At 37.4% G+C, this 24,258-nt stretch overlaps 1 protein-coding gene across 5 annotated transcripts; it reads right to left on the bottom strand.

The window, feature by feature from the left end:
* LOC142403080 (protein fem-1 homolog C-like) lies at positions 1–24,258 on the bottom strand. Of its 5 annotated transcripts, none has more exons than XM_075489239.1 (3): positions 24,193–24,258; positions 22,439–23,160; positions 1–8,802 (listed from the first exon to the last, which is right to left on the bottom strand). In XM_075489239.1, exons 2-3 carry the CDS (start codon positions 22,980–22,982, stop codon positions 7,493–7,495), a joined length of 1,854 nt encoding a protein of 617 aa, XP_075345354.1. In that variant the 5' UTR covers positions 22,983–23,160; positions 24,193–24,258; the 3' UTR covers positions 1–7,492. The 5 variants fall into 5 exon arrangements, with proteins under 5 accessions (XP_075345354.1, XP_075345353.1, XP_075345350.1 ...); XM_075489238.1 differs by lacking the exon at positions 24,193–24,258 and adding an exon at positions 24,140–24,184; XM_075489235.1 differs by lacking the exon at positions 24,193–24,258 and adding an exon at positions 24,044–24,178.

The raw sequence follows: 24,258 nt of genomic DNA, 5'->3' as shown, positions 1-24,258 counted from the left end.
TATTCAATTTTTTACAGATAAAGGAAATGGGTGGTTTCAGTTGTCAAGAAAGAATTCCTGAGTTAAGAAAAGGATGTGCATTCCTTCCCAGTTTCTGAAATTACTTTCTTGAACAAGAATTTATTCAGCATCAAGTTGCTCTTTAGTTTTCCGATATTGTTGCACAATGCCTAGAACATTTCTTGTTTGTTTCTGTCCCTGCTGGAGTATTTCCTCACTTCAAGAGTTCTCTTTTATCCAAGTAGATTGCTGAAGAGCACACAGTGCAGATTAACTCTGCCTAGAAGTTTGTACTGAGAAGCCTCTTATAGAAGACACTTCAGTGACTTCACATCAAGCACAGGAGATCACAGAAATTTTTAGTATCATATCAGAGAATACTTCAATGACTATGCATAAATTCTTAACTACTAGGAAGACACAAAGCTATCATCTCTACTTTTGTTTCTTTTCCTGGGGTTGAAGTTTGCTAACATTACTGAAGTGTTATTTCAGATTTCTTTTCCAACCTGAGTTTATGATATGAGAGTACAGACACTGATGCTTTATCTATAGTAGTTGCCTTGCACTGCTTTTTGCCACCAATATAGCAAAAGGCTACTTCATTTTCCCACTAAGTATTCTTCTAACATCTTCTTACCACCACCATCGCCCCCCAAATAAAATTTACCATTGCCTTGTAAATGAGCCTGGTTTTGCAATAGCAGCATGCCCTTCTTTCATCACTGAGAACTTCTCTTCCTGGCTATTTTCTGCCAGCGTAGAAAAACATCACACTGTTGAAGACTAAACAGAGCAGGGTTCAAGGAGTTATTAAGAAAGAGTAGCACCCCACCAGCTTGTCTCTATACCACTTCTGATTAGAACAATACATTCAGGCACCTAGACTGGTGCTCATCCTAGCCCCTGATCATAGCCCAACTCAAAGTAGACAGCTGCCTAGATCAACACACTGCTTCTCACTTCTGGAGAACAGGAACACCTATTGCATTCTATATAGCTTGCTCGCCACATTCACTGCCCCCTGCCCTTATTGATACCACTGACAGAAGGCTCAAGGTGTGCACAAGGGTAATAGCTGCTGTGTACAGGGGAAGGAATGTGCCTTCTAGCAGCAGCATGAAACAGCAACCTGGTGGATAAACTAGGGGAACTTGGGAACACACTGGGGAAGTGACACATTAAAGGCAGATTTTTCAGAAGCCACAAACTGCAAAATCAGCATGTTTGAAAGAACCAAAGCATATGGAAATGCACTTAAACAAGTGCAAAGTTTTTAAGTACCTTCTGTGTGGGAGGAAATCTAGTGTTACTGATTCTATGACAAGATTTGCTTAGACTTATAACGGCTTACACCACCAACAACTGCATGTACTCATCCCCAACCTCACCTAAGACAAAATACATTGCACAGAGTGAATAGGAAAGCCTAAATTTCACATTAACAAGGAGACTAAGCAACAACATAAGCACCCTTAACTTGTTTGAAGAATCAGGCAGATGAATAATAAACAAGCAAACTAAACCCTGCATTTCTTCCAATCCACTCACTTCCTACCTAATACCATGTAGAAACAGCACTAACTGCTTAAGACATGGCAAGGGCTAAGTCTTCCCCCAGTGCTTCCCATTTCAACATGGGCTTGGAGTAAGCCACAGCTGTGGCAGAGGAAGATTGGGAAACAGGAAACACCTGGGAGCAATTTGGAACAGTAAAGAGACAGAGAACACAATGTGAAATAACAATGAAATGGCTAGAAAAGGGTCAGAGGTGGAGGGAAATTTGAACTCATAGGTTTTTGTTTGAATAGCCACCATTCCTCATCCTCTGCACCAGACTTTCACAAAGAATTGCACATCACCAGCAGAAAGGGGCTGACTTGTTTGGCAGCTGATTCCAACTAGCAATGCAACACAAGGGCAGATGGGAGAGGCAGAGTGGACAGCTGAGTTCAGTGAGGGTGAAGGCAAGTCATCACAGCTGGAGAAACACTTCTGCACAAAGAGAATCAGAGAGAGTTGGAAGATTAATCCCAGGCATGGACAGAGATGACAGATTTTGCATAGGCATAGTTTAGATAGCCAGCAGACACTTCTGGACTAAACATCTATCATCATCTGTAACTGCAGAGAGATGAATGATGTTGTGATTCTTTCCAGTTCTTTGTTTCCTAATTAAGAGAATCTATACTTGATTCAGTAAGTCATCTATGTAACAATTATCTTACTGTGAAAGCTCTGGACCAATTTTCCTCATCCAGTACCTCATCTTCTTAATGCTGTTTGTTACCAATTAAGAATAAATCTAAACTCTGAAATGAAGTGTACACTGCCTTTTAAGTATGACTACTGTGCATAACTATAAAGATCTCAAAATTCTGATGGTAATGTTCTACAAAACAGAAGACTTTTGAAGACCTCTTTAATAAGGATCTTGCCATAATTCTCTCATCCTTGGAGTATTTATTTTTCCTCTTTTTAAATTATGGAAGCAATAGGGAAGAGACTTCAAAAGCTATAAAAAAAATTAATTTGTGCAACTTTCTTGGAAAAGTATCTGTTGCTTATTTATTACAAGATCTTGCTAGTTACTTTTGTTTATGCTATAAACAAACACTACTATGTTTTAACAGAGTTAATAGCATGACCAACTGCATTTTCTAGAAAAACTGTGAAAGTGTCTCCTGTATCCTCCAGTTTAAGCCTTTTCCTTACTACTGCCCGTCACCAGAATTCAAAGGTTTGGCTGGACCACCATTTCATAGTAAGAGAATGAAACATGATAAGTCTGTTTAAGTTATAATAATTAACAACAAGAAGATCAAAGTCTAAAGCTGCAGCATTCACATTTAACTATTTATACTCAACTGAAAAAGAGGTTTAGCAACTGGTATTAGAGTAACCCTAAAGAAAACAGATATATAGACTCAGATAGGTGTTATCCAAAACATATTTTTAATGTAATCTGCATTTGGAGCCTGAAGAGAGTAAGAGCAGAGAAATATATTTGTTGTTCCTTTTTTTACATTATCATTGAAGCTAAATTAAAAAAGAAAATGCAGTATTTCAATACATGGAATTGATATATTCAAATTTATAATTGAAATATTTCAGTTACATGGAATTTCCCTGCACAGGAAGTCTTTGTGATAGAATGGAACACAAATACAGAGTTAGTTAAAACCAAATGAACAATAACTTTTCATTCTGCTCACTGAGGGTTCAACAGTTACTTTCATACCCAAAGCAAAGAGATTTGAACAATGTAAAACAAACTATATTTGTCTAGTATGTCTCCATCCTATTCTTCAAAGTTACTTAAAGCATTAAATACCACTTCACTTCATTGTAGTCACAGAACACAGAAATTAGTGTTGTCTTTGCACTCACATTTGTCAATATTTTGGAGTACAGCAGGCATTCCACTCTATAATTCAAAGCACGAGGAAGCTATTTCCAGAGTAGTCATATCCTGCCACTATTAACTTGCAGTTGATGTAAAACTGAGAAGAGGCACATGTCTTTCCTGTTAAGGCTTTTATCCTTTTTTAATCCTTTAGTAAAGATTTTGCTATAGCATTCCATTCCTTCTATAAGATAGTGTTTTATAAAAGTGGAAAGAGTTTAATTTCAACCAGTTTCAAAACAGTTGTTAAAAGAGAAATTTTGGTATTTAGGTAATATATAAAAAATACCTCCTATCCAAGGACTGTTGCAGAGTATACATGGAAAAAATAACCACACTGTTGTCTTGCATTTTAAGAAGTGCCTTTATACCATGTGCTTAACAATCAGAACCTCAGAGACACCACAGACAGCTGGAATCTTGTTACTGACATAAGTGTTATAAAAATAGGAATCTAATTTTAGAATTTGGCAAGAACTTTTTTTTTTTTTTTTTTAAAAACCCCACAATACTTTTCATCTTCCTGGCTGAAGTATTTCAGTGGAAGCCCAAGAAGATTAGAAGAAAGAGTGCTTTGAGTATTTATTAAAAAAAATAAATCCAACTTTAGAGGTCTCAACAAGCAAGGGGGTATCAGTATCCTTGTCTTTAAAAATACATACCTGCAAATTATTTAATCAATTTTTAAATCTATTTAACCCCCACAGGGCATACAATTTTTTCCTCAATGTTCTCAGTATCTTTATGGGTTGGCAGCTCTGAAAAAGTACTTTTAATCAGAAAAACACAAATGGGAAGATAAGAACAGAAAAAGAATGAGTTAATAATACGAAAAAAAAGGATAACAGTTCTGTGTGTTCTGAATGCTCTTTAGTTCCTTGTCCTTACTATAGTTTGTGTTCAGCTAGCAACACTATTGCATTTAGCATCAACGTGTTTCAGTAAAATAATCTTATTCCCATCTCTGAATGGGTAATAAAATTAAGAATTAAAAAAAACCCAAAACAAAAAAACCTCAAAACCAACCAAAAAAACCACAACCCCAAACAAACAAAACCCCCAAAAGCCCCCTGGTCCAGAAAGTTGGTATCTATACTTAAACAGAGACATTCTTGGTTTGAATTAGGGCACTGAGGGGGCAAAACTGCTACTACCCATTAGCACTGGCCATAGTGGCACAGACATCTCAGACAGGGCCTACTGTCCTTACCCTCCTTCCCACTCAGTAAATCCTTAACTAATCCCTAACACATTATCCAATATAGGCTCTGTACCCATTTCTTTTAAAATGAAGCAAAAATTAAATGGGAGTAACATACACATACAGGGTTAAATAGAAAGTGGAATTAAATGCATTAACTTATCCATCTGGTCACCTAAGCTTGAATATCTGACATTATCACAGTTAAGAATTCAGCAGATAGACTCATGACCTTGCAAAATTAAATTCTGAATATAGGTGATAATCTTTAGGATTGATGTGTATTGGTAGATATTTAGACAGAATTACATACAGTAAATCAGTACTTCATAAGTTAAAAACAGAAAACCCCAAAACCCAAGTAGCTAACAATAAGCCCTGTAAGGCCTGGCAATTTTCACTACACATATTAGATAGCGATATGCTTTCTCTTCTGGGGTGTTTTCCATTCAAAACTTTGCTAACAATAGCAGAACGTACTACCATAATTTTTTAGTTCTATTTCTGGACTAATAATCTCTACATAACTAATTTCAAACAGGATATTATACAGTTATAAAGACAAATTCAAATTGCAAACACTAAAGAGCAGTACAGATTCCAGAGTATAAAACAGTGATCTAAAAGTCCCTTTCTCTGTGACCTACAGAAAGATGACTATTTTTTTATTACTTGAAGTATAATGCTTTTTATAGCTTGAAGTATAATGTGGATCATTTCTAGTGTGGTATGATTTGTTGATTACACCAACTTACAGAGTAGTAGAGAAGCATATCAAAAATAAGAAATACAAAATCAAACTACTTGTTCTCACAACTGACAACTTGGGTGGCATGTAGTTTAATCATTACAAATCAGAAAAAAAAAAAAATCAGCCAATTTAACAGAAGTTTACTGCTGCACATTTGCAAGAGAAACAAATAGGATTTCCTTATACTCAGAATTTCATACAATATAGGTATGCCATGGGACAAACAAGTGAAAGTTGTTTCAAAATAAGAGTTTGAAAGTGTCAATATACAAACAGCACTACTTTCAACACATCTTTGTTTAAAAGTATCCCAATATTTTCCCCAAGAATGGCTAAGCTTGTTGGCTCCACACTGTACACTAAGAGAAAACCTGAAACAGCCAAGAAGCAAGGATGAACTTTTTTTTTTATATATACTCTTTTATACTCTCAAGACATTCTTCATCAACTTAATTCACAAAAGAAAAAAAACTCCAACATCAAATTTAAAAAACCCCTCCTAAATAATTTTTTTCCTTTATCTACTTAATTTGGCTTTTAAATATCTCTATCACCAACAAAAGCCTAAATCAACTTGTTGAGTTTCTGGAGCAAGAAACCCATTTACTGCCCATCACTGAAATGAAACATCAAGTCAACAATATACAATATGCTAGAATAGTAAATTTGCAGGTAAACTATATTCTACTCGACACAAATTAATTTCACTTAGACATTTGCAGAGCTAATTTGCCATAATAAATTCTATTATTAATCAACAGTAAAGTGCTGAATTATATTAAGTACCTGAATCTCACTCTCCTTTATGAAATTCTTTTATAGATTTCTTATCAAGTCAAAAGAGCCCTTTCTGTTGTAAAAGTTAAGCTATTATGCAAATATTATAAAAATAGGTAAGTTTAATTAGGAGGTATACATACAAGAACTTCTGCTTTTTCTTTAAGTACAGCTGACAGATAATAGAGATGGAAAAAACCCATGCATTTATAAAGATATTTAAAATGAAGAAGAGGAGACACTGTTATAGAATTTCTATTACTCTGGCATACAGCCATTTACTATGTGATAATGATACGAGATGATGCCTATATTTCTGGACTGATAAGCATCACACCACCAACGTGCTTTAGTTTCTTTTGTAGCTAAAGAAGTTGATTTGTAAATTTAAACTATGGCATACATTTCATCTATTTCTCATTAGAGTGTATCATTAAGTTTGAGGTTCAACTTTGAACAAACTTTACATCTAGTCACATAACCAACACAAGCAAGACATTAGTGCAAAAGGGAAGCTGTCAGTTGTACATGATGAGGACTCTTCCCCTAACTGCATGATGTGAGAGAACAATTATCAGATTAAAAATTCAAGTGGATTACCATGAGAACAAGAGAGATTTTCTTCTCTCAAATTTAGCACAGATTTCCAGAGGATCAAGAGGAAAGCAACCTCAGTTATAGCTAGAATAAAAAAAAAGTTAAACCCCAGTTCAGAAAGGTGATATGTAGCTCCAAAATTTGTCATGCTATGAAGGCAGCATTCTCAAAAAGAGCTCCAAACAAAACTGCAAATCAAAATGGGCATTTAAGTTTAAATTGGCCAACTGCTGCATAGAAATATGTTCACACACAACAGTCACATTTAAGTCAGTGCATAGAGAAGATAAAAAGCACTTATGGTAGTTGCAAATGTTAACAAGTCTATACAACTTGCACAGTTTAACAAGTCCATAAAAAAAAAAAAAAAGAGTAAGAGTAGAAATGCTCAAGCAAAAATCAAAAAAGACGACCCTCCAAGTGTATAAAATCCACACAACAGTTGTAGTAAAAAGACATCAGTGGAAAATATTCAACTCAGTCCTAAACACCCAACAGGCAAATAAGACCAGAATAGCCTTTGGCAAACAATTTTAAGAGTCTAAATATGGCACTACATTTCTAATTAATCCACAAAATATAATATATGGCGTATTCAAATATTGGTTAACCAATTCTGCAGATGCAATGCTAACAACGCTTTAGCCAATGAGAGCAAGCTGGAGCAAACTAAGGGAATATTGGTATATCACAACAGTGCTCAAGAAAAACATCGTCACCAAGTCATGCTTCAACAACAGCACTCTGGGACAGTACACTATCATCTATGGAGCAAAACAAATTTCTCTAGTTTTTCAGGGATGTGCCCTGCATAGCATATGTTATGATTCACTATAACACGAGCAGCAAGACACTGCAACGTAGTATGATTTATAGGCTGGATTAAGTTTTTTGCTATTTTCTTCTCATCCAGCAAATCACTAGCCGTTTGTTTATGTGAGTTTGTGGCATCAAAGTGTGAACCTGACTTGATAAGAAAATTCATGATGCCTGGATGGTTGTTCAGTGCAGCAATATGTAAAGGGCTGTTGTTATCAGAGTCTCTGACATTTATATTAGCACCACATTCCACCAGGATAGCAGTAACTTGTAGAGAGGGGAATTTACAAACTGGGTAGCGACCCACACATGTAGTATTCTTGTCAACAGCAAGGTGAAGTGGACTGAAGTTATTCTTCCCTCTAGGCTGAAGCTTAAGAAACTTATAAATAGTCTGTTTCTTAAAATGCTCCTGTTCTGAGCTGCAAGGTACTTTTTCCAACAAGCAAATTAAATGCAAAATGATAGAAAGGGCTTTGTTCAGCTGTATTGGATCAGAAGGGCACTGGATTTGTTTCATGGCCCGCTCTATTTCGAGAACACTTTTGCACAGTATACCCATGAGATCATCAAATGTAACAGTAGTGCCTAGCAGGCCTTTTGCCCTGTCCTGCAGCATGAAGGAGAAGAGTTCAGCAAATGATAGTAAACTGCTGGCTGTCATCGGGCTTAGTGGATCTAGATTGCTCTGCTGCATGTCCAAAGCATATTTCCATAAATTGATACATCGCTTAAAGTTTCCAGAGTCTGCATAGACAGCGCCTCTATATCTAATATAGTAGGATGTATCTGGGTGAGAAGGACCAAGAATACGTTCTCTAATTAATAGTGCTTGCATTCTCATCTCATCAGGGTCTGCAATAAGATTTTCTAGCTCTTCTGAGCTGTTTACCTCTTTAGCATAATCATAGGCCATAATTAGTATTTGTGGCACAGGTTTGTTCAGGATACTAGTTCTATCACTGTATCTCATTTCCATAGCTTGCTTCCAGTATTTCAAAGCGCCAAGCAGATCTCTCTTTTTGTCCACGAATGTTGCTCCAAGAAGTTCCAGAGCATTTATACATTCTATCTTACTGGTCTGTTCATGTTGGGTCAGAAAGTCCACAATATTTGTGTGGCCTGTCACACTGGCTGACAGAAGGGGAGTCATTCCATAGCCATCCTTTTCCATCTTAGCACAATACTTGAGAAGCATCTTCATGATCTCTAAACTTCCAGATTCTGCACAGTCATGTAATGCAGTGTTTCCTAGCAACAGAAGAAAAACAATTACATAAGCCATAATCAAATTATAGTCCAAATATCACCACACTAATAGTTAAAAAAATAAAATCTCTTTTGACATCTAAAGACTATGAAAGGCTTAAATGACAAGTTAAAACATTCAAGACCTGATTAAAACATCAAGGCTACCAGGCAGTTATACAAATAAAAATGCTTGACATTATTACCCAAAAGAATTAAACAGATTTTAAGGACACTTAAGTCTCATTATTCAAAACTTAAACTAGAAATCTCTACTACATGAGCAATTTTGTACCTGCTTTCAAGTATAAAACAGAAACCTAAGCTTGCCATCTTAAGTGGTTATATTTTCCTTCTTCGCTTGTCAAATTTCCTTCCTTCCTATCTCCATCCATAATAAAAAAAAAAAATAAGACCTGTATAAAAATTAAAGCTGTGCTAACTCAACACTGGCCTTGCTCACCTCTATACTGTACCTCTTCCTCTCTCTTTCATCCAAAGCCTTTGATTACAATGTTCCAAGGTAATAACTGTACACAAAAGCAAATACAACTCACAGAATCACAGAATCGTATAGGTTGGAAAAGACCTTGAAGATCATCGAGTCCAACCGTAAACCTAACACTACCAAGACCACCACTACACCATGTCCCTAAGCACCTCATCCAAACATCTTTTAAATACCTCCAGGGATGGCGACTCAACCACTTCCCTGGGCAGCCTGTTCCAATGCTTGACAACCCTTTCGGTGAAGAAAAATTTCCTAATATCCAGTCTAAACCTCCCCTGGTGCAACTTGAGGCCATTTCCTCTCGTCCTATCACTTGTTACCTGGGAGAAGAAACCGACCCCCACCTCTCTACAACCTCCTTTCAGGTAGTTGAAGAGAGCGATAAGGTCTCCCCTCAGCCTCCTTTTCTCCAGGCTAAACAACCCCAGTTCCCTCAGCCGCTCCTCATAAGACTTCTGCTCTAGACCCTTCACCAGCTTCAATGCCCTTCTCTGGACACGCTCCAGCCCCTCAATGTCTCTCTTGTAGTGGGGGGCCCAAAATGGAACACAGTATTCGAGGTGTGGCCTCACCAGTGCCGAGTACAGGGACACGATCACTTCCCTAGTCCTGCTGGCCACGCTATTTTTGATACAAGCCAGGATGCCATTGGCTTTCTTGGCCACCCAGGCACACTGCTGGCTCATATGCAGCCAGCTGTCAACCAACACTCCCAGGTCCTTCTCTGCCAGGCAGCTGGAATCCATTCCATGGAAGTTCCCTAGGCCTGCAACCTTAGACATCGGCAACGCCAGGGGAACTTGGTGTGCTGACTCTAAGAGGTACTGCTCGGAGGGTGGAGCGGTGTGGAGATACCGCGGCCAGGCCCTATAATAATATGGGAACTTGAAGGTATCATGGAACTGATAAGCTGCATATTTGCTACCCTGGGCCAACAGCCTGCCACGTTTTTGACAAAATGCTGTCCTTTTGGTGAACTTTGCTCATTATAACATCATTATAATACCAAAACACACCTCCATCCCAAAAGCTACCTGCCTCCAAGGTGCGACCACCCCTCACTGAGCTTGCGCTCTGAATTTTCCTAGCTTATACCTTTAAAAGCAAAGCGAGAAAAACTTTACACCAATCCTAAACAAAGGTATGTATGACTAGAGTCACTCAAGCTCCACCTGAAAGGTGAAAGATAGTATAAAATAGCTTAAGAGAGGGAGAATGTTAGGGAAGACACCATCGTGTACCACTCTGACCTCTGGGATCAGTCGACGGGCTGAGCCTCTCTTCCCCCACATCGGGACGCCTTTGGGTAAGAGTCGAACACTTGGTTATACCAAGTGCCTCCCCAGGAAACTTAGAAAACTCTCTAGAATTGCTTTATTATCTTTTAACGTGTTTGTAGTCGGCAGTGTTACTCGTACTCTTGACATTTGTATGTGCTTTGCAGACAGTGAATTTATCACCGGTAATCCAAAGAACCTGTGTGTCTGTTGCTCTAATAAACTGCACTCTTCCTTAATCTAGCCATGGTAGTTCTCATTGAACACAACCAGACTCTTTATGCATGGCTGTGATAGTTCACACAACACGACTAGACTGGGGGTGTAAGCGTGTTATTAGTGAATCCATAATCGTGAAGTTCAGTATGCTGGACACGACCGGACTTATAATGTTATAAATTAATGCTGTCGCCTTAGCGAAAGCCCTGAGAGGGCTCTGGTTCTGATAAGTGGCTATACACACAGTCCTTAGAAAATAAACCGTTGACCAGGTCTGAGACTAAGACTGGACCTAGCCGCACCTAGACTCCTCTCTGAGAAGGAGTTTAGAAAGCAAGGGGGTCCTGTCTGAACCTCGTGACTCAACAGGAGGGTCCGTCCACCACCCCCCCCAGCCACTCCTCACACTCCTATTTGTATGCAACAGTAACTCTTAACACAACACCACATTAACCCCTCTGCTCAGGATTAAAAAAAAAAACCCAAACCACAACCCGAAACAAACCAAAAAACACAACAAAACCACACAACCACCAAAAAACCAAAGCCAAACAAACAATGCCTTCAACACACAACATGCAGCTATTTGTCTTACAAGTCTTATCATTTACATTAAGATTATTTCTCATTAAGAGAACGCGTAACATCATGCTAAAGGCATTCAGGTGACACTCACACTATGTGGTGAGATTTCCACCAAGCGCTAGTGCCACCTGACTGAAAAACATATTTGCAGCAAATTGGACATTGGACAACACAGTTAAAATATTTAGCTACTATGCTTCAAGTAGAAGAAAGATTTGCTTAATATCATATATTGAGTACTTCACTGGGGAAGACAGGAAGATGGACAACCAGTAACTCCCCCCCTCCCCCCAACATAATAAAGCCTCTTGTGTGGTTGATTGCTTTTAAAACTACACAATTTAAACCTAGCTTCTTTTTCAAATATACTACAGATTCAGGCATACCAACTTTTCAGCCTCCCACTACATTAACATGAAAATAATTAACAGCACACCCATGTAAGGATTCTACCCCCCCAATTAAAATGTCTTATACCACTAGCCTTGCAAATTCTGGTTTACTGGCCATCAGATCATCAGTACCTGTTACACTACCAGCAAGTTTCCACATCCTCAAGCGAGACCTCCTTTTCCAAGGATTCTGTACATTCTGTACAGATTTGGCTTTTTAAAAGTTCAGAGAGAAAGTTTCCTAAAACTTCCTCATTTGCATTTTTGGCAGGCTTTTTTCTATGTCAACAAGACACTGATTTGCAGTGGGCTTTGCTGGTGTATTTCTAGATCTATAACAGAACTGAAGTAGGTAGGGAAACAAAGCAGTAGTCTTGAAATCTTCAGCTGATGTTTGGGAAAAGTGCATTTTTGTAGGTATACAGCCTCCTGATCTCAACAGCTTAGATCTACCTTCGTACATTTTCTTAATGCACTCCCCCCCCTCCCCCAGGCTCTGATCTCTAGAATGTGCAGTTCACTCTTTAGAGTGTTTCACCAGTAAAACTCAAATCAGTACCTAAAGCATGCCTGAGATTTGTCTTAAAAGCTGAACACTGCATTGAAATAAACTGAAAATAAGATGGAGGTAAAGGCTTTTCATTAACAAATTCTTTTTGCTCAGAATGTATTGTTCATGCTGTCTTAAATAGGTTAAATTCAAATGCAAAAATATTTGAAGTTGGTACATGTATATATACCTATCTACAAAAAAAAAAGACTGGTATTTGTTAAATACATTTCAGAAATAGAAAATTTTGTTCTTTGTTCTCATTCCAATTATAAGAATCTGAATTAAGTTTATGTAAATAATCTTGTTATCTTCTAGCTTTTGACTTCACAGCATTCTTATTTCCTTTTTAATGAGAAACTTGGTAAGGGGATATTAAGTCAAAGTTTGAAGAAAAAAAAGCAAAATTCAGAAATATCTGGTGAAACCATGATGACTGTCCTCTAAATTCAATACCTACTTGTCACCAGCAGAACCAGATGCTTTAGATCCACAATGCAAACCTCTATCCTATCTTTTGAGTTAGATTATCAAGTAGTAGCTTGCTTTTATCTTCTGTAGATAAACCACTAGGATGAGAACAAGCGTATCCAAGAGTTTTGCGAGTTTTAGTTTTAGTATACAGCAGAAGGATGTAGAAACTCAAGGTCTATTTAGATGAAAGCATTCTAATGGGCACAGAACATTTTGCCTCTGTTCTCCTGCTAGTATTCCAACCATCCCCTCCTCACTTTTTCTTCTTATCTTTCACTTCCTGAAACTTTACATGTAAATTAATCTGCTGCTTCTTCCTCAAACTTGCTTGTGGACCATCAGAGGAAGAACCGACAGCACATTTCAAGACTTGCTTATCACTCTCAATTCCAGTAACCAGAAAGACAGTGGTAAGGAAGAACAGTAGTTATTCAAGACAAACCAAGTCTCAATCCAAGCACACTAGATAATAAGAATTTAGCTACCACACTAATCAAATTCGTACCAAAGGTGTGCAAAAAGCTATTTTCAAAAGATTATGACTAAAGGTTAACAGGTTTTTACAATTATAGTAGAACAGGAGCTGCGATCACATTTTGTCCCCTCAAACAATTTAAGTGCAAATTCCAAACATTAAAAAAAAAAAACCCACACCACCCAACCCAAAAAACAATCTAATGATTGTTTATTAACATACAGTGAGCTTAAATTGCTAAATGTTCTTTTTCCAATACATTTCTGAATAGTGGCCAACTATTTTACTATCACTTACAAAAAAAGTAAGCTGAGGAAGACACTCCACACAAAGTGGCACCCAAAATTATCTGTTAGATCAAGACTCATGAAACTAAACCCAGGTCTTAATAGGAAGTGATTTTCAGTCTCAAATACCCTAGGCAATCTTTGTCACTAATGGAGTGTTAATTCAGTGACAGGAGCTTCACCTATAAACTGGTCTGGTCACACTACAGTTTCTACCGAGACCAACAAAATTTCCAGTCACAGGTACAGATATTTTTCCAAATTTAGGTGGATTAAAAGTTTGGTTTGTCAACTGTAGTTTATTAACCATAATTCCTTCTTTCTTTATTATGGAAAACTGTTCATACCTCCAGATTGACAAGCATGAGATCTTTAAATTCCTAAGATGGAAAGAGATCAAAAGCAGACAAATACACAAAACCAGCTTGCCAATACACAGACACATTATAAAAGTCATCTTGCTGTGCTGGAGAAAGTCTAGTTAAAACTTAACTATAGCTGTCAAACCAGAAGTAAATACTGACTGGCTCCTCAGGCCATCTGCACTTCTGGAACACTCAGTGATGAAGCCAAAACCAGATCCATCTGGGTGTAGGCTGAGCCACCAGTTAATGTAGCCAGTTTAGGGTGTATTCAAGTCCATACTACCTCACTCACAGCAGAGCTCTGAAACACTAAGAGTCTTTTGGAGGGTGCCAATTCCAATACCAATCTAGACATGGCCTGGGATGAAAAAGATTCAGAACTACAAGTGTTTGCACCAATGTATGTCAGAATCTTGTGTTAGCTGGGCAAATTTAACTATAACGTTTAAATTTCAAAATATTAGTGTACATATTTTAACTTGTATTTGAGGTGTTAGTTGATTTAAAAAATAAAAAACCCTCTCAAAAATGTTTTATTACAGACCATACTGTACTTGTTAAAATACTAGAGTCACCCTTAGGTCACAACTGTTTCATCTTTACATGCTATCATTCACAATCCTCTATTTTCTACCTTCAAATCAATATTTTTGAGATATTTAAAAAGTCATAACATAAAAGCATATTAAAGACAAACAAATCAAAATGCACTAGTAACACCAAAGTTCTTACAATTCCTTCACAACTACTGATATACATCTTGCTAGCTTTGACAATAGGATCAATGGCAGCTATTCATATTACACACTGTAGATCCATCACCACATAATGTTGCCCTTTACATTCTTATCAGTTACCAGGCATGGATGCTATGACACATTGATAGTGCAAAAATTCACAAATTAAGCTTAGCCATTGTCTGCATAAATTCAGGTACAAACCAACAGTTTATATGTCATTAATTTACAATGCAGCTATGCAGAACGCGTGGAAATATTCCTAAACCACCAAGGATTTTCAGTACTCTCTCCACCTGGATCTCCTTCATTAAGAGATTTCCTTTTAATATTATAATTATTTATTCAAACAGTGGTTACTAACAGCATATCAGAATCAGGGTAATATTTTAGCTACTTATATCGTAGTAGGCCTTGGAGACCACAATTATTTCAAGCAATGCACAAACTAATAAAGGAAAGCAATCACCACTAATTTTTAGTGGCTGCACCTCACTTCAATTCGATTGGATGGAACAGAAGCAGGAAGGAGATATTATAAGAATACAAGCTTCCATAAACTAAAAGTGGACATGGGGAGATAGATGGATATAGAGCTGCCAACTTAAAACAAACAAACAAAAAACCCCCTCCACCACCCAACAAAACACGCACACACATAAAACCCAACCTTAAGAAATAACAAGAATTCCAGCCATCTACCTAGCGATTATCAAGTGTTAAATTTGAGGAAGAATTTAGAAGGACATGGCAGTTAGACCTTGAGTTAGATATCAAGGCTATGTTCCACATTACCCGTAAATTCAACTGTTCAAATATAAGGATGGCAAATCAACTATTATCCACTTCAAAAATACTATACTGTCTATAGTGACAGGAATAAACAGTGCCTGAACACTATCTATGCAATTCTGCAGTTAAGTCAATCCAATTTTTGTAACAAATTATTTCTTTAGTAAAAAATTAAAATCAACATTATATCTACTGCTGTATTAAAGAGGAAATAGGCTGAAAAGAAGCAAACATCCTTTGAAAGTCATTCTCTGATAAGCAGCTAAGAAAAACATATACAGAGATGTTGGTCAAATTTTTTTAAGCATTCTTTACGTTAAGGATAATTACTTCGAAGCAGACTTCATTAAATTTTCTTAATACATTTCTAATTCTTAAGTGATCTGCTGGAATTTGATCACATGTAGAAGCTAGCTAATATTACAACAGCATGAGAAACTTCTCATTCTTGTACAAGAACAAAATTGGACTGGAAATATTATGCTAGTCATAGCACTTCTCTGCTAGAGAAGTAGGTACTGTTATATTGCAGTATATTGCATTGTTAATACTGTTTTCTATCTCTATAAAACTCTACTATTCGTACTACCCAATAGTGTTCTCTAATTAAAAACAAGAATGAAATGGAATAATCCAAATCTCATAAAGACACATTAGGGGAAAAAAAAAATGTTAAAGTGATGTCATAGTTTCACGTTTCATTCTTTCATTATAGTCCTACTTTAACAGAGGTAGTATGAACATTACACAAATGCTTCATGTATCACAGAACTAATTCCCTAACTATCCAGTCTTACAACAACAACAAAAAGCAGCTCATCTAGGGACATTCAAACTTATAATGAGGTTGTGTCTTTTTATGTTAGAAGCAAATTATTCTCTAAATAGGCTGGTAGCTTGTGACATGGGGAAAAAAGTGAAGCAGTGACACAAAGTGATTTGGCTTGATTTGCAACCAATATTAGCTACATCCACTTCCTAAAATTTGCAAAATGCTTAATCAAATTTCTGGATAGCAAAACTTTTTAAATTTAAAATTTGATTTTTAAAATATGATAGCAGTGTGATATCACACCAAAGATCTCTTCCTGAAAATACACACTCAGCTGCTGAACTTTACACAGTGGTCAATCCTTCAAATTAAGTAATTTTTTCTTCATATGTTTAAAATAAACTACATGTATATATTTTTGCAGCCTCACAGATGAAATTAAAAATTCAGTGTTTTATGAACAACTTCACTTTATGAAGGTGATTAATTTTTTTTTTTTTTTTTAGCAGAGCACTTGAAGGAAATAAATCCTCTAGCAGCTTTACTGATTTTTGAAAAAAATTTATTGATACATACATACAAATATAGGCAGTGCAAAAGAAAACTGGTTTACATCTCTACGCTTAATATACATGACAAAGGAAAATTAAAGGTATGCCTTCCTTTTAAAAATAAATTAAGTAAAAACTGCAAAGAACTGTTAACCTCAACAAGTTGTTCCATGTTCTGTAATGGAATAATTGCTCCCTTGGAAACAAAAGTACTTAATGATAACTCGTATTATCAAGATTAATAATACAAAGTGGCAATAATGTATAAACTGTTGTGAATCATTTAATTTCAACAGCAACTATTTTTTGCATCTGAAACTCAATAATATATTCATTTAAACTGTACCTTCTTTTGTTATTTTATTTATAGACATTCATACTGAGGTTCAGTTTCACATAGCATCACACACAAAATATCTACAAATTGCAGTGCAGAGCATTATGTAATATCATCCAAAAAAGGAAAATAAACCAAACAAAACAGACACAGAACACTTAGAACAAGGCCTTTATTCACAAGGGAAAAAAAAGCATTTGGAGGGGTTTTTTAATTTTTTTTTTTTTTTGCCTGTTTTTTTTCCAAAATGAATCTTGGCAAGCAGACAAAACAAAGAAAAACAAACCTCAGAAGAGAACAAATCTGGCAGATTCCTTGATGTTTACTGCAAGGGAAGATTAATTATTTTTCATGTATACTAAACCACACTGGTCATATAGCAAAGAGTGTGCATCCGTATAATCCCCCTACTTCTGGGCCTGCCAAGTCTGTAAAAAAAAAAAAATCCCCCCCTGTTTGAGTATTATGCTTTTCAGTCTCCCACATAAATAACAACACTGAAATAGTGCTAGTCCTTGATATAGTACTACTGTATGTATAACCTTGATAAGGTATTCATAGAGACTGAGGTCTGTATACTTCTAAGCTTTCCAAAATGAGCAAGTAAACTGAACGAGCCTCATCCTCCACGTTATTTTACAAAGCCATTATAATCAAATACTGCACCATAGCTAATGGTATTTAAGGACAGCAAGACTTCAAATCATAGCATTATTTTGCATTTTCAAAATACATGATTCCCTCTAACTTTTATGGTAGCATGGAATATGATAGACAGCAAAAAAAAAAAAGGGTTTCCAACCAAATGTTCCTGTGCAGATCTCAAGAGATACCTAAATGAATGCCTAATCTGGCAGTTCTTAATTTTTCTAATACTTAGAAGGGGAAAAAAATTAGTCTTTTGGCTAGCAGACGTGTCTGTTAACAACTGAAGGGAGCCAGAGGTAGTAAAGGCCATCAATGAAACCCAGGAATATCATCTTGATGAGAAAGAGACCACATTCCAAGCAACTCAGCAATGGAAAGAGTTACAAGCCACATTCAGAAAAAAAATAATCTGCCTTTCAAGTAATTATTTTTGGAAAAAGAGTCCTTATTCCCTGCGCCATCATGTATACACCATCCTGGCTATCAGAGCTTATGTACTTTATCTATAGTTTAACTTTTTAATTGCAGAAAGGAATGGAATAAACTTCCATTATTAGAGCAGGTCTGATGGAGAAGGGATAAAGCATAACACAAAGTATCAAAACATGCATCACAATTTCTCAAAGTGCAAGATCCAAGTATTCTGTCTGGAGTTAGAGTAGAAGTGTAACATCCCTTTAAAATGGTTTGCACGCGAGATCTCTGTTGTGGAAATTAAATGAATTTTAAATGGAAAAATCTAATTCCAACACACACAGCCCCAGGTAGATCACCAACAAAGCCCAAATCCATAATTTCAAGGCCCAGCAAAGACTGCTATCACTTGAATTACAAGAGCAAGCATCTCCCCCACCCCCACACAAACACTGACTAGCCAAAAGAAGACTGCACAAACAAATCAGCAAAACACTGATCAAGACTCCAGAAGTCTATTAACACTGTAAGGGAGCACTATCCTTTAACTACAGATCATTGGCAGGCTTCACAATGCAGCAGAATAGAAAACTGCATGCAGCCAAAATGCAGAATGTTCCTCCCGATGCAAGCACATGGGTAGGTGGTCTGTACCTCATTCAGAGTTTAGTTCTAGGGTTCTTCATCCTCATGAAAAAAACTCAGGTTTCTGCTCCTACAATATTATCCATACTATATGCAAAATAAAAAAGCTTTTTTTTTTTTTAATTTAAAACAAACAAACAAACAAACCCAAAAAACAACCAAGACACAAACTAATTTGCTGTTCGAGACCTCTGTTTCATACCAGTGAAATATATCAAGCCCTGTTAGTTTTAACCTGCAGCTTCTCAAACCAGGAGTAATGTACTGGAAAAGCCTCTGAAGTAGGAAGACTGCCAAATTAACTCACATTGGAAGCATTGCTTTAGCTACTTTCTGCTTTTCTAAAAATGTCTTTAATTCTACAGGTATCTTTGCTGTTTTCCACAATTCTAAAAGAAAAAAAGAAGAGTTTTCTTATCCTGTTTATCACTTTTTTTTTTTCCTCACTTGCACTGTTCATGTGACAAAGTATTAAGAAAATCCTTTGTTTCCATTTCTGTGGCTCATATGCTCCTCATAAAAGTTCGGGGAAACCGTAAAAGTCAGATCTGTAAAACAGTGGCAAGAACAAAGACAACTAAATGCTCATATTTTAAATTCAGAACTATTGACCATCTTTTGCAGCATAGCACTTGTCTAACCCCAAACATCGTTACCTTCTTCTTCACCATCATCTCCTGTTAGATGGTGCTAGACCTATACTTTACCTCAGCGTAGTATCCTACCTGAATCAGACTCAGAAATCATATCCTAGCTGTACTTTTGCACTTCCACAACTCTCCTTCCAAAACATCTGCATTCTGAATTTTAGTAGTCCAAAACACAGTTGCTGGATTAGGTCTGTATTTTAGAAGCAGGAATTAATTGCATGTTTTTAAACTACTCTTTTATACCCCTGCCTCAACTGTCATCCTGGCTTTTAGATCTCTGTGAACTTACCTATTTTGTCATCTTCAAGTATTTGGATCTTTCCCTGGAACTGTCAACACTTGAAGACATACTTTCACATTTTTCCCAGCTCTAGAATTCTTCCCATTTTTTAAATGTGAATAAAGTCCTATCTTACAACAAGAAAGTCTACTGGAAAAGCCTAAGGGATAGTTTGAGTAATTTTACCCTCTCACTCTTTCCCGGGTTTCAAGAATACCTGGAAGAGAGCATTTTTCTAAACATAGTAAAATTACATTAGTTTTGTTCTTATAAGAAGCTTTATATTCTAAAATGCAGCAAAATTGACAGTAGCTAAAGCTTTTGCATCTTTCACAGAGCAGTAGGCTTCTCCATAAATGGCCCAGAAAGGGGTCTAATTTAGATACAAGGATAGCAACAACTTGAGTGCTCTGTTCGAGTAGTAAAGTTCTCTTCATCTCCCTACCACAAGCACCTCTACTCTCTGTTAAGAGAGTTGTTAGACAACAGGGGGGAGTAGAAACTGAAAGTAATAGACAGAGACTTTGAGGTGGAATATAACAATGTAGAATGAATCCTAATGTAGAATGAATCCTATTGGAAACATTCATTTTGAAATTAATAGCTAGTGAACATTCTTGCAAAACAAAGTTCAGAAGGTTAGTTGTTGAACCTCAGCCATTCCAACACCCATACTGTTGTAATATTTAAGGTTACCAGTTTCACTCAGTTCTTCTGCCTTTCCACAGCTGACTTTCAGGGTTTATAGCACTTACTTTCTCTCTTCCTTTAGTTTGTCACTGCTTATTAAATAACTTCAGAGACCAGACTGCTTCATGATGCCAAAAAAATATGCTCATGTTGTATCAGAGAGGAGCATTTGTGTCCAAACACAAAAAGGCAGTCCATGCTTGACCAATAGATATATGTACACGCATGCATTTGTACACACTGTAGCCCAAAAGATAAAATGAATTTTTATGAACTAAAGATAAAATGAATTTTTATGAACTAAACCATATCCAATCCAACTTTTTTTTTTTAATTATTATTTAAAAAATAAGGATCAGTTAATATCTTAGGAAGTTTCGCTCATGTGCCTAAGTTGTAAGTCACACAAACTGAAGGAAGCAGAGAGAGGAAGGAATTAAGATAATAAAAAAACTGAGAGCAGTGAGAAAATCCTCAGGAGTGCACAGCTGCCAGTCATTTAAACAATAAATAAAAATAAAATTAATGCACTAGTAAAGTGAATAATAAGGATGAGTAAATTAAAGCCTACTCCACTGACACAAAAATGAGGAATAAGAGATCCACAGATTTTTTTTTTCCTGTTACATCAGATATTTAGCAGCTCTGCTCTGTTCATACCTACCATATAAAGGGATGACTTTTAAACTAAAAATAATGTATATTTTATATTTAGCTTGTTATTCCAAGAACCTAGTCTAGAAACATGACATTTTTATCCTATCACAAGTCCATGATTCAGAGGCAACCTTAAATCCTTACAAAGAAAGATTTATTTCACTCTGCCCACCTCTATGACAAATTTTTAGTTTAGCTTTCTTTATACTAAACCCATGTAACTCCATGACTTGCAGAAAAAAAAAAAGGCATATTTAACTGAACAGCTTTTTCAAAGAGATTACTCTCATATTTGGCGTTTAACAATACTGTGCAGTAAGCTAGGCACTACAGGTTTTTCTGTCAAAATATACTTGAAGTATATTATACTGTTAAAATTTTAATTAGCCAGAAAAGGGCAACTGAAGTATTATGCTACAGAAAGATTTATTAGCAGATTTATTATTAATAAACATATATATAAAAAAATAAGCTGCTGAGACACAATCCTGGCTCAATGAGCTAAAAAGTTAACCATAACCTGCAATAATCAATATGCTTTTTAGGCCAATATCATATTCACATACAAGTTTGAGATGTAACAAAAGCCAGCAATTAGAATAAGAGGTCTACATAATTATGATCACAGCAAAAAGGACATAAGTCTTCACTTTGAACAATGTGTCAGGATAATTGTAAACAGAGGCAAACAGATGATGTTCATGATCTGTACACCAGTGGAAGTCTTTCTGTTGTGATCACAGTCACATGAAGCTTCATTTCCTTAATTCTAAGATACATTTTTGTTTACTAACATTGAAAAAAAGGTCCAAAAGGATTCAAGAATTTGAGGGAGAGGAGGAGTAAAGAGCAAAGTGATTATTCATTTCCAATGTTGAAAAGAATTCTTCTCCTTTATGCATCTTTCCCTATTCTAATTTTAGTGGCACAGGTGAATTTTATGTACAGCATATTTGGTTTGTTAAGAAACTGTATGAAAAACATCCTAAATTTTACACAATATACACAATAAATATATGCTCATATATTTATTACTACACAAACCTGCTACAAATAGGAGATCTCGGCAAAAGTCAATTAGCTTTTTGCACATGCATAAATGCAAAGTCTTTAGATTAAAATGTATCAATTTAGAATTACATTTTATAGCCAGTATTAAATGAGTATGCTGAAAAAACTTGTAAAAACATAGCTAAATACACTTCATTTATACTGGAAAAAACATTCACATTATGAGACTAGAGGAATATTTTTGGATGTCAGTCTCCTAAAGAACACATAAGTAAAATCACCCCTATTTACTACAAGGAAAAATGAAACAATGAACTTACCTTTAACACTTTTTCTGTTAACATCAGCTCCTTTTTCAAGTAAATACTGAGCAATTTCTTTGTGGCCTTTGTAACACGAGATCATCAAGCATGTATGCCCATGACGGTTTGATACTTCCAAGTCTGCTTTGTGCTCCACAAGATATTTTACTATTTCCAGGTGACCATCAAAACAGGCAGCTCTAAGTGGAGTTGAATTTGTTAGAGTTGTGTTGTTGACAGACGCACCGTGATCTAACAGACACTGAACCACCTTCAAGTGGCCAGCGGCTGATGCTGCCCATAATGGCGGAGCTCCCTCAATAGTCTCACCATCAAAATTAACTGAACCACCAATTTCTATAGAAGCAGAGCAACAGTCCAACAAGTATTCCACCATGTCAACATGCCCATAACGGGCTGCCATCAAAAGTGGTGTGGCACCATTGGTTTTTTCTGACATTAGTAAGGCCACCTCTTCTCTGGTTTTGCTTGCCAGTAACTTGGAAAGGAGCCGCAGCTTGCCATCACGAGCTGCATTGAACACTGCTGTCTTCAGATCCATTTAGTCTGTATCTCTATTTCTTGAAGGATATACACCTGCCTTTTTCAGCCACAAACAAAAGCTTATTAGAAACACACAGCCCAAACAGAGCGCCCCCAACTTTTTCTCAGATCGGGCAGATGGGACAACATGGAGACTCTGAACGAGGTCCTGACAAAGCACAGGCTGTACCTGATAACTGCAAAAGAAAAGAAATCTGAATGTTTTTACCTTCTACTTCTCCAATAAGTATATACAATTACTTTTTTCTACAGCTATACTCAAACAAACCACTGGCTGTAGTGCACCAACATCCAGCTGCCTTCCATGGGACTTGCCTGGACTGCACAGTACCCCTCCCTTAACGAAAGACGTTGAGCAGGAAGCCTGATCCTAGCAGTGCATTATCCATACCATTTGCAGGAAAACACTTTCCCCTCACGACATAACAAACCGTACACTTGCATCAACTTCTGCTTTTAAGCACAGCCTAAGCAAAAAAACATTAGGTCCCCCCATCCCCTCAGGTCCTCTGCAGAGCCCCATGCTCACAGACACACGCGCCCCGGTGCTACCTCCACCCTACTGGCAAGGGAGCAAATTCAGAGCCTGACCGGAAAGACAAAACACGTCCTTGACACAGTCGTTTGATTTAGTATCAGACACCGCCGAAACCCTGAACTTGCCCTTCCACCACAACCACCCTCAGCCCGCCCAAAGGCCCCCCCAACCTACAAATCTCCTCCTTCAAGCCCACACTATATCTACCTCCCACCCCAAAGCCGCCTACCCCCCCAGGATTACCCCCGATGCCTCCCTTCAGATCGCCCCCCTCTTTTCCACCCCTAGTCCAACAACCACCCGCCCCCCACCTCTGGGCAACTCCCCATACCACCCCAGGGTCCCCAAAACCCCTTCCCAGCTCCCTCAGAGCCGCTCCCCACACGACCGCTGCGACAGGGCGGCCTCCACCGCCCGCCCGGAGCCGGAGAGGAGACGACAGCAGCAGCGGCAAGCAGCACCCCCGCCCCGCCGTCCACAGAAAACATATCGGTGAGAGAGGACCCGAGGGTGCGAGCTACCTTCCCAGAACGCCACCAGCTCTCTCCCGCCGAAGCCACCCTCACACGGAAGCGCCCACCACCTCCCACAGTCCGTCCAGCTCCTCCATGACAGACCACAGCAACTAGCCTCGGCCACCAGCCCTACACCCAGGCACAACGGAACCTACCAAGCATATCCCGGCCGCCGCCGGGCCCAATGAGAAACATGCCTGAGCGCCGCCAGCCACTCGGAG

This window comes from Mycteria americana, assembly GCF_035582795.1.
Source record: "Mycteria americana isolate JAX WOST 10 ecotype Jacksonville Zoo and Gardens chromosome W unlocalized genomic scaffold, USCA_MyAme_1.0 Scaffold_33, whole genome shotgun sequence".
Classification (NCBI taxonomy): domain Eukaryota; kingdom Metazoa; phylum Chordata; class Aves; order Ciconiiformes; family Ciconiidae; genus Mycteria; species Mycteria americana.
Note: the sequence above shows the minus strand (reverse complement) of the source record. Positions and strands in the feature narration are given on the sequence as shown.